This window comes from Cryptotermes secundus, unplaced genomic scaffold (genome assembly GCF_002891405.2).
Source record: "Cryptotermes secundus unplaced genomic scaffold, Csec_1.0 scaffold89, whole genome shotgun sequence".
In the NCBI taxonomy this organism is placed as follows: Eukaryota; Metazoa; Arthropoda; class Insecta; order Blattodea; family Kalotermitidae; genus Cryptotermes; species Cryptotermes secundus.
The window spans coordinates 718,032-730,284 of record NW_019725837.1 but is presented as its reverse complement, the minus strand read 5'-3'; the positions used below and the strand labels follow the sequence as shown (position 1 = coordinate 730,284).

The following is a 12,253-nucleotide window of genomic DNA, read 5'->3' as shown; positions in this document are numbered from 1 at the left end:
GAAAGAATCATAAAAACTGTAAATAATATATATTCTACTTGTTGCATCCATTTATTATTATTATTATTATTATTATTATTATTATTGCTATTGTTCTCCTTTTCCAGATATCTTTCTACGGGAATGACCATGCATGGTATTTCACATGAGTACTGTTTGGGCATCAAATCTACACACGTTATTATCAAATCTACATGCAGCGTCCTATGGGATGTTCTGGTACCACTGTACATGAGACCTAACAAAACAGAAGACAACTGGATTGCAATTGCCAGCAAGTTCTACGAGAGAACAGACTTTCCAAATGTAACTGGTGCTGTGGACAGGAAACACATTCGGACTGTCCAACCTAGCGGAACTGGAAGTATGCACTTCAACTACAAGAAATTTGTTTCTTTTGTTCTTATGGCCTGGGTCGACTCGAACTATCGTTTCCTTTTTGTGGATATTGGAGGTTATGGAACATCAGGTGATTCGACGATTTTCAATTACTCCACAATGGGAAAAAGACTAGCTGATGATACTCTCGGTATTCCACAAGCTAGACCATTGTCTAATGATGACAATGGTTGACCAATGCCTTTTGTTCTAGTTGCAGATGAGGCTTTTGGGCTGCGCGTAAAAATCATGAGACCATATCCAAAAAAGAAACTGACGTACTCTCGGAGGATTTTTAACTGCAGACGTGTCAGAGCTCATCGTGTAGTAGAATGCACCTTTGGAATTTTAGCATCAAAATGGCGTGTTCTGTACAGGCCACTGACTACCAGTGTACCTCTTTCTTAGTCGATTGTCAAGGCCTGCTGCATGTTGCATAATTACGTGCGTAGCAAAGACGGAATAAATTTTGATGACACCCTGTATGAGGTTCCTCTTGAACTCGTCAACCCATGCAACGTTCGAGGGGCTCCCTCAGCATCGAATGTAAGGAATTACTTCACAGAATACTTCACTTCTCCTCAGGGTAGCGTTCCTTGGCAGTACGATAAAGTGTAAATGTTGGCATACTGGCGAAAACTGAAAACTAGGGTGGAACTACTCAGGACCACCGTAACATTTTGATTAGTAATTGCTTTTTATACACACTGGTAATGAGCTAACTGTTTATAATATTCCTTTACATGTATTTGAAGTAGTAACAATATAATGCAGTAAATATTTGAAATAATAAATGCACAGTATATGTTTCTTCATTTGGAGACCTGTGTCCTAATATAGGCCTAATGCACAAAATATGACATAGGCTATCGCAAATGGTAAATCTGAACGTGAATTGTTTACTGATTAGATGTGACACTGCCCTCTGCCATGATGAAAAAATTGTTCTGTATGTGTCATAAAGATAAATCACAATAATTATAATAATAATTAATTAATTATAATACAATATTATTAGGCCTATATACTTACCAGCCTCAACCTTCTGTTCGCCCATCTTGCCATCCCACTCCTCCAACACAGCCTCGCAAACCTCAAGTCACAGCTTTTTCTTCAAGTTGTTGTCCAAATACCCTTTCAGGGTCTTGTTGTACAGAGCAGGTCTCTTTTCCATCTCATTTATAAGTTTTTCAATTCTCTCATCACTCGATAAGGTCATTGTAAAACAACTTAAATTAAAACATAGTAGCACAGTCACACAGTCGGATACACACTGTATTCATTCCTGTGGGCCTGCCGACAGAAATGTAGCCAGTGTACACAGCCCCATCTGATAGCACTGCGCTCAACCTACTTGTACGACAAAAAAGTTGTCACAATGTTGTAGCCCAGCACAACTCTTTCAACTGTTGAGACACTGTTTTGTCGTGTCGCTGCCTGTGTACACACGTCCATTCAACCCTATTGAACACATCGTGACGACAAAACTGTCGTTCCACAATTTGTCGCCTGTGTACACATGGCCTAAAAGTCATCATCAGAATATGATAAATGTGTTCTAATGAAGCTGCTATTAACAGCTAAAGTTGTTAATATTGGTTAGCAAACCAGGTGTTATATTGATGATCAGGGTAAACTCAAGTATTTAATAGTTTGTAAGTGCCCACGCAATTTAAGCACAATAAAGAACGTATATGCTGTGCCCTAATGATGAGCTTTAACCCTTCAATACAAAAGATCAAATATACTCACAACCAGCTGCATAAAATACTGCTGGACAATGACTACACTCACAGCACCCAAGGAACTTGTAGCTTTATTTCTTGACCAATTTAAAAATATTTCATCACATTTTATATGCTTTGAAAGAGGACAGAATGCTACTTCTTTTGATGCACAAAACATACTCTGTTTTTTGCTAGTGTGTGTCTTCACTATTTGCTTTTGCCCTGCCATTCTAAGAAACCTAGTATGGAAGCACTCTGAACAGACCAGCAATCCCCTCTAGCATAGTTATTTGTGTATGTAAATCCTATGGGTTTTTACCATTATACAATAAACATGGGGTCTGATCAGTGTACAATAAAATGACTAAAATCAATCAGTTTATTATAGCAACCATACTACATGTTTTGGTCTGACCATCATCAGGTGTATACAAATAAATCAAATAGTGCTGAACAATATAATCAAAATAGATCCATTTTCCACCAAGTTTTAGTTGAAAGTTATTTGTGTTGGGGGTAAATATACAAAGAGTATTTTAAAAAATTAAAAACTTGGCTAACATTGCAAAATTCATACATATGGAGACTAAAAGCTCAAGACAGAATATAATGGATGGTATTTCAAAGGGAAGCCAAGTCTAAACCAAGGAGGAGGAGGAGGAGGAGGAAGGCTATGCCATAGCTCAAGCAGTTAGTGGCTGGCTTCCCACCACACCAGCCCGGGTTCGATCCCAGGTCTGCTCAAGTGGGATTTGTGGTGGACAAAGTGGTGCTGGGGCGGGTTTTCTCCGAGTTCTTCGCTTTCCCCTGCCAATCTTCATTCCGCCAAATTCTCCATCCTCATAATCACCCAAGGCAGGTACAATAGGCCAATCAGTGGCCGCCGTGCCGAGTGGACCCAGTTGGACTCCAGCCCCCACTAAGCCAAAAAAAAAATGAGGACAAAAAGGAGGAGGAGAACAACAACAGGAGTAAGAAGAAGATACATACATATATAAATGGTAAATATGACAACTGGTGGTTTTCGGGGGGTGGTGGTAATGTGTTGTGCTATAACCATTTTTGGAGGGAGAACTAGTGGCTTTGGATTTTGGTTTTCAATTGTGTGCACGTAGTTAATGAATTGGTACTACTGCTTGTGTATACTTGTATATCTTTGCATTTTCTTCTGGATGTTCTTGCTTACATCATATGTTTTATGGTGTTGCAGGGGATGTTTGGTGTGTTGTGCTGAGCAGTTTTATGGTACTCAATATATCACTGTGAATCAGTATTGTGGTTGTGCTGTGGTTTGCAGTCTTTGGTTTCACAAATTTTCTGTATTTATGGATATACAGTGAACTGGAGATATCGTCATTTTGTCGTTTGTTAGTTATGCATAGTGGCTTTCATGTAACTGGATTTTTCCATTTTGTTGCCATTTATGGTGTGCTTACTCATGTAACTGGTTGGAATACTGATGAACTGATCAACTTATTATTCTATTTGATTTCCAACCTTTCATTATAGAGTAATCAAAACCCATATTTGTTGTGCAACAGTACAAAACCCTACAACTGGCACAGTGTTTAAATTAGCAGAACCCTTCCATCATAAGGGATATACAGTTTGGCTCCAATTTCTACAATTCCCCAGATCTGGCTAAATATTGAAGTCACAGAAGACTGAATGGGTATGGATTCTAAAATTAAACACGAAGAATGTACCTTCAAACATGAACAAGCAAAAATTAAAGAACAGAGTGTGTCGTGTGCAACAAACACGAGGAAAGACAAGAAACAATGTATCAGTGTACCAACTGTGAAGTGGCCTTGTGTGTACAGGTGTTTTGACGTGTTTTGAGGTGTGTCAAGCCAAGAAGACTACCTAAGATAATGTGAACTGCAATTTTTCATTGCTCACATTAAATCTTTTCCTAATGAAAGCAATAAAAACTTACCTCGTACCACTTATACAGTATAAATAGTCTGTAGATATTCATTGGCACACATTCAAAATTTCATTAAATACAATACACATATCAAATTTGTGGCCTTCTGAAAAGCTCCTTCTGACTTTCTAGCTACTATTTGCAAAATTTGTAAATGCCTGGCAGAAAATCAGCCCACATGAAGCTCTAGACAGAGTTTAAATGCCACTACAACATTGAAGCCTAATAGTCAAAATATGCAACTGTAAGTATTAAGATACTGTATGTAATTTATAACAATTTTATGTAAGATTATGCGAGGCAGTACAAACACCTATAAGCTATTCTCCTGACATTTCTGAATTAATTAGTTCAATTTGAAATTACCTTCTACAGTTCTGTAACAACCAGAATTTACTATCAAAAGAACAATGACTCATCACCAATTGTCAATAGATTTTCCGTCAAGTGCAACAATATATATTTTGGTCACTTATTTATCTCATCTGCCTTACATGTTTCGGTTCCAAGGAACCATCTTCAGAGGCACTTACAACAAATCATGAAAACACTGGCACAGCTCAACATCCACAGTATGTAGTTATTTGTGGAAACTATTACATATATCGGAGTGTAAAGCACAACACTTCCCAGTATCTTGAATGCAGGTATAGCACTTGCATTTAAAAAAACCACCCTCAAACCGAGTCGTCAACGTTAAAATTTGAAGTTAAAAATTAAAAAACGTTCTAGTAAAATATTCAGGCTCCTTCTTGGTGAATCGTCCCAATGGGGGGAGGCGTCAGCACAGGGTTGTGTAGGCTTGTGGTCGGGTGTACCTTACGCGATGTGTATTGTGTACTANGTAAAGCACAACACTTCCCAGTATCTTGAATGCAGGTATAGCACTTGCATTTAAAAAAACCACCCTCAAACCGAGTCGTCAACGTTAAAATTTGAAGTTAAAAATTAAAAAACGTTCTAGTAAAATATTCAGGCTCCTTCTTGGTGAATCGTCCCAATGGGGGGAGGCGTCAGCACAGGGTTGTGTAGGCTTGTGGTCGGGTGTACCTTACGCGATGTGTATTGTGTACTACATTCAAGATACTGGGAAGTGTTGTGCTTTACACTCCGATATATGTAATAGTTTCCACAAATAACTACATACTGTGGATGTTGAGCTGTGCCAGTGTTTTCATGATTTGTTGTAAGTGCCTCTGAAGATGGTTCCTTGGAACCGAAACATGTAAGGCAGATGAGATAAATAAGTGACCAAAATATATATTGTTGCACTTGACGGAAAATCTATTGACAATTGGTGATTAATAGTGTAACGGACCAAAATGAAACAATTCAAAATAATGACTCATCAGTTTGTCCACCACAAGTTAGCTTGGGATAATTATTTCTGTCTTACGTGTTACAGTTTCAGTGTACTACATAAATCATACAAAATTGATGTAATATTCATTTCAATACCAGAGGCCATGAAAAGAAAAGCAATAATAATATGATGGATTTTCTCAAAGTATTGTTACACAACAGCTTGGTGAACAACCCGCCACTGACGTGCATGCAACAATAGAAGGACATCCATCTCTAGACCATGCCCGAAATATGCATAAGCAAAAAAAAGGGGGGGGGGTAAAGCTGTCCCTCTAACATGCTGGGTGTGAGAGGGTGAGGCTCCCACATGGCAGTAGGGTTGTCAGCCTTATGCATTGGCTGCCCTTTACCCCCCAGGAATCTTCCTGGTACTCATTTCTGAAAGAGGCCATATTGCAGCTGGAAGGTTCAGGTAAATTGAAAAAAATTCAATGAGCTCATCAGGAATTGAACCTGCAACCTTCTAGATTGTAGCACAGTACCTTGACCAACTATGCTACAGGCACACAACAATAGGCAGCAGACAGTGTGCCAATGGACTGGCTAAGTAGCCATCACGTGGGGACCCCAACATAATGGCACACAACAATGTGCATGGTCCATGCCGAGAGGATATAGGAGAACATGAGAATGGGAACTGAGTTCAGTTGTCAGTAGGAGATAGCCATGGGAAGTTTGCAGTTGAAGAAGAATTAAATGTTGGCCTGTGAAGACTTAGGGTGCGATTAGAAGATTTGGTCAAAGTGAGCCTGCTTTAATTCTGTTAGCAGGAGGCAACTAGTGAAGACTGAGTATACTACTGCACATGTAACGGTGAACTGTAAATTATGTAATTCAGTGACAGCACTGTATTATTGTAATTATGTGAGACTGTAACCAAAGTGCCAATAAATCCAATCTAGAACCTGTTATTCATCATGCGTACCCCCCTACACATGACAATATTGTGACGTGGATGGCGTAGTGGGAGGTGGGGGTCGCGTTAACTCTGTGATCTCACGAGTGACGTCACATACCCCCACTCCATCCATCAGTGTGCAACGCTCAGTAGACACCCCTTTCCCCGCGGTGACATAACACTGGACGCCGCAGTTGCTACATAGCTGTAAACAACTCCTGGCAGCGCTGCCCAGCAACGCCTCTGTAAACACGGCGGAGACTCCGTGCAACGACTGTTCCTAGGCAGTTGGTAAACACGACATTACACAACAGTGGTGCCTATTACGTAACTGTTTTCTGTGTTGTCCGTAACGGGGCTAAATAAGGAGCAGCGAATGCTATTCAACAGTTAGTTACGAGTTAGCCAGGGAGTGAGCAGTCAGTCAGTGTGTGAGCAGGAGAGAGACAGTGCGGATGGAACAGTCACCGAGTTCAGTTGTAGCGGAAAGAAGAATACCGGAACGTGTGATTAGAAGTGATAGCGTGAGAAGCAGATGCTTGGCTCACAAGAGAAGTAATTGGGAGTGTGTAATACAGTGACACTGGAATAGCTCCCGTATTGTACTGTAAATACGTGTAGACTACTGAGGACAGAGTGGACAGAATAGTGTGTAGGGTTTGTAAATTGTGTAAAACCATAACAGTGTTTTAATTAATTGTAGCCAAGACTTGTAGGTCGTTAAATAAACCAATTAACAATCCGAACGGCGTCTTCAGTGGCAAAAACACGTTACAATATTAACAAACATGTAAGAAAAATTGTTTTAGCCATATTAAGTCATGAATTTGACAATGATGATCATTTAAGCTTTCACAAATATACGGGGTTAGTATAAAGAAATAGACACTTTCAACGTCTTATAGAACACTTGTAACTTAGTCACACAAACTTAAAGACATATACTAAAAAGTAAGTATTTTGGCTATATCAAGAATACTTCAGTTTCCATAAAACAGTGAAAGTGTCTACTTCTTTTATACTAACCCTGTATTATACAATCTACCTCTAAATAAGAATTTTAAGGCACATGAAAAAGAAAAGACCAGAGGCTCCAGAAACAAAATTAAAGTTAATGGTACAGTGGGAAACAACCAACCTGGATCTTCATTACCAGTAAGAAGTGATAATGGTGATGTTACAGGCATGGACTCAGGCCACACAGTTGAGAACTCGTGCTGTAAACTAAAATAAAACAAAAACACAAAAGAAAAATTCAGAGAACTTAAATGCTGTAAGGGCCCTTGTCCACGACAAGAATTTTCGCCGTCCGCCATTCTGATAGATTTACTGGGTTGGTAGTGATACATTGTTTCATATGAGAGTTTGTCCACGAGCCATCACAGCAAATCTACTGGTCCAGCTGCCGGATGCAGCACCGGATTCCCACTGTAGAGACGGCAGCCAGATGGTGCACCGTGTTCTCAGTGGGACATGTGAGCTCGCCGTCAGTCATCAGTTGGTCTTGAGCGTGCAAGTTTCATGTGTTTTGTGTCTGTAGTATTCTTTTCATTAAAATGAGCGCAAGTAAACAATTTGAATGTGTACTCACCTCAGTGTCACTGCTAGCATTTCAGGAGGAGAAATGCAGTTCTGCATATTGGTGTCGTCATGTTTCAAATGGATGCATAAAATTGTCAGTAACTTGTCAAATCTTTCTTTTGACATTCTAAAAAAATTAACATGATTGAGTCGTCCTGTCGTAGTTTTTCAAACAGCGTACTAAATGCACCAAATTTAAATCGGTCTTGCAACACAGGATGAACCCAATACCTTCTGTGTCGTCGCTGTTTCTTTTTGTAAAAATAATATAGTGCAATGAGGGTGCATACATCCGTATTATCCATTCTACTGCACCCGTGCACAGACTCACCCTGACTTGAGTGAAACATTTTCTGCGCGCCTGCCATCTCCGTGGACAAGGCCACCCAGTTTTGTTTGACAGCCGGCAGAATTACCGTTCCAGCAGGAATTCTTGTCGTGGACAAGGGCCCTAAGGATTGACATAATTTAGATCCAACAATTAGTTGGAATTACATCTTTGTATGTAGCCAACCAAATTACCAATCAGACGTGAAAAATTACCCAGTAACAAAACTTCACACACACAGAATTAGAACAGTTACTACCAGAAAGACCCACAAAATCACATTGTGGAAAAATTACAGAGTAACATGCACAACTTCAAGAGTAGGTTAACTGTCTAAATTGAACTTGGTATATTGAAAATAAACACAAATTCATGGTAATGTCACTTGTAAACAAAGCAACCATAAATTATATTTAAGAATACACTGCAGAAGCAACTGCAGTTGTAAATATGTAATTTTGTGTAACATACCATATTATTTTTTGACAAACATGACTATAATAAAAATCTTTATATATCATACTAGCTGTACCTGGCCACACGTTGCTGTGGCAGATCGAGTGAATTCAAAAATTCTGTCAGATAATTAACAGCTTCATCTGCTTCCACAACAGTGTCGACGGACTTGTATGTGACTGCCTCGCGATGAATGTTAGACTGAATGATATTGTTAAGTTCGTAGATGTCTTTGTTCTTGGCCGCAAGAATAGCTCGTTCACTCAGCCAATCGTGATTCTTATAATTGGTTTGAATATCGCAAACATCCTTCACCAAGTCAAACACTGATCGTGCAGACGCACTTATTCGTGAGAATAGGCGCATCATTATCAACCAATTCTTCTTTTGATGTCACTAAATTGCAGAAGTTATAAGGCAACGAAATTCGTCCTGAGGTCAGATCAACCGACACCTTTCCGTTCCCAATTTCCAGCAATTGATGTGAGACTATCTCAGCTGATCGATCGTTTTGCAGCTGGACACACATATTTGTAGTTAATTTTAACAACTTTACGTGTCGCCACAAAGTAGAGTATTTCAGACAAGTATTTATTTCGTCCGCTGGTGTCGATCGAGGAATTACAGGTAATGTTTGCCTGAAATCTCCTGCAAGCAATATTAATGCGTTCCCAAATGGTCTGATGTTTCCACGCAAATCTTACAATGATCGATGAAGAGCCTCGAGCAATTTTTTTTGCGCCATTGTGCATTTATCCTAAACAATAAGTTTGCATTTCTGTAATACCCGTCCCATGCCTGATCCTTTGGAAATGTTGCATGTCGGAGTTTCAATGAATTGCATGTTCAATGGCAATTTCAATGCGGAATGAGCAGTTCTTCCACCCTGTAGCAATGTCGCAGCTATTCCAGATGACGCAAGAGCTAAGGCTATGTCATTTTGGGATCGAATCGCTGCCAGAATCAATCTAATTAGGAACGTTTTACCAGTTCCTCCTGGCGCATCTAAGAAGAAGAATTCTGCAATCCCGTTATTGACAGTTTGCATTATTTGATTGTAAATGCCTTTTTGCTCAAGCGTTAGCTTAGGAATATTTGATTGCACATATGACAAAAGATCACCCATGTTGTAATTTTGTTCACGACGCTATTCTACATTGAACGAAGCAGCAGCAGATCGATTCGGTGATGGCATTCCCAATTGATTGAGAACTTTGTTCGCGATTTCTAAGCACAAATCTTCAATCATTATCAAGGCTTCGTTGCAGATTTCTGCTGTGAAATCCATGTTCATATTGGAATTTTCCTTAGTATTCGATGGAAAATATCTTCAGCTGTGTGCGATTTATTTTCTCCCATAACACTGCTGGAGATGAAGGAGAGCAGGTGGTCATTATGATTGCAAACAATGCACGAATTTGATGTGGATGTGACGTGTTGCGCGCGTCAGTAATGCATGTAGCGTGTTTGGGTATGTCACGCTACAAATAACTTTACACCATATTAATTATAGCGAATCTTTATTGTAATTCACTTGCACACTTTACAATTATCACCACTTGCAGTATTAGAGTTAGAGGTTACACAATCTCTCGGCCAATACTTCTGTATCTCTTGGCATCTAGGTTCCATCCTTCTTCAGCGGCAGCTATTCCAAGACTGACTGGGCGAATGAATTCAACCCCCTTTAATACCTGCGGCCACTGCTATGCAAATGAGCCCTTGTCATAACCGCGGAAACACTGCTTTGTTGATTCTGCGATTCCTACGCAACGACCCATTGTTATTGTGTTGTCTCTGTGGGAACGGTCCGTGTATTCGTCATAACCATGGAGATTTGATACAGTATCGCTATTGTTACTTCCCATGCAACAGTCTGTTCTAGCGTTTCCATAGGGGTGACTCTTCTGAATTCCAAATTCCAATTCTGTTTTTCAAAAGACGCATGTTTTTACCTGTCACAGGTGTGACATCTATATAATGGGTATATAAAAACACGCGCATATTCGAATGCAACGGTGTGTCAAAATTTCAAAGCAATTGGTGAAGAACTTTCAGAGATTTTTAGGGGTAACAAACGAACAGTTACATTTTTATTTATATAGATTCTGCGTTAGTACAACTATACATTAATATAAACCAACTTCAAAGGGCATTATCAACTATCATTAGAGCCATTAACATTGTTCTGTCTGTTTCTACATACAAACTGTAAAGCAAAGCCTATACAGATACTGTACAAATGTCAAGTATTAACAAGAAGTTTTAGAAAGAACTAATTCCCTACCTTCCTTTCACTATGGTTTGAGCACTTGATATGACAAGTATGAAAAAAAACCTTTAGAATATATGTGCAATGAAGCCAATAAAACAATACAATCTGAAAGGCTGCAGTGTTTGTATTACTAACAGGGGTGACTTATGAAGTATGCTGTTGAGATGGCCTCAGGTGGCATGATATATATACCAAGTCTGATGACAATCGCTTCAGATATTCAGGTAACATTAAGGTTACTATCTCAACAATTTCAGAGGCTGCAGTATTGGTATTACTGATTCAAAGGACTTACGTTATTATGCTGCGGAGATACCCGGACTATGTCAAAAAAAAAATGCTAGCTTAACTTACTCAATTTTGGCTGACATTTCCTTCAAAACAGTAGCCCTTTGGTATGTATACAGCGATCCCATCATTCTTTCCACACTTCAAAAGCACCATGGAAGTCATTTTCCCTAATGCTGCAATTTCTTTTGGATGTCAGACACTGTTTCAAAACATCATCCCTTCAAGTAGTTACTATAGGATTCTGACGATGGTGTATAACACACTGACATATTGAGTTTTTGGACTTTATCCATCGTCCTGGTTTCTAAGATAACTAATAAAAACATGACGTTTCGGAAACTGGATCTGTTTCCATCCTCAGGTGAAGGAAAACACCTATTCTGTTGGGTCCAGTGATTGAGGCTAGCTCTTTCTAAGGGACCCAACAGAATAGGTGTTTTCCTTCACCTGAGGATGGAAACAGATCCAGTTTCCGAAACGTCATGTTTTTATTAGTTATCTTAGAAACCAGGATGATGTATAAAGTCCAAAAACTCAATATATCAGTGTATCATCCCTTCAGTTTCATTTGCAATTTGGGAAACAAAGCGAAATCACAGGGGGCTACATCCAGCAAGTACAGAGGATGGGGAACAATAACCATCTTGTTGTTAGTCACAAACTCTGTGGTTTTCAGGGAAGTATGGGTGGATGTGTTGTGATGAAGGAGCCAGTTGTGGTTGCACCAAAGTTCCAGTCTTTCTCGTTGGATATTTTCTCTCAAGTGTCTCAAAACATTACAGTAACAGACAGAGTTGACTGTAGTCTTAGGAGGAACAAATTCATGATAAACAATCCCCTTCACATAGGAAAAAACAACAAGCATGCTCTTTGTTGAACTGTGGACCTGCCATGCCTTTTTTGCTCTTGGTGATTGTGCGCTCTCCCACTGCGACGATCATTGCTTTGTTTCTGGATCGTAACCATAAATCCAACTTCCATTATGCGTTATGATTCTAGAGATAAAAGTTGGGTCCTCTTTAGC

The 12,253-nt window shown here is 39.4% G+C and overlaps 1 protein-coding gene across 3 annotated transcripts in view; it reads right to left on the bottom strand.

The window, feature by feature from the left end:
• The window catches only part of LOC111863520 (oxysterol-binding protein-related protein 11), an 83,920-nt gene that overhangs the window by 44,392 nt on the left and 27,275 nt on the right, over nucleotides 1-12,253 (bottom strand). For all 3 annotated transcript variants that reach the window (XM_023849890.2, XM_023849888.2, XM_023849889.2), the window contains one exon: nucleotides 7,437-7,522. In XM_023849890.2, coding sequence (XP_023705658.1) covers nucleotides 7,437-7,522 — 86 coding nt within the window. The remainder of the gene's footprint in view (nucleotides 1-7,436; nucleotides 7,523-12,253) is intronic.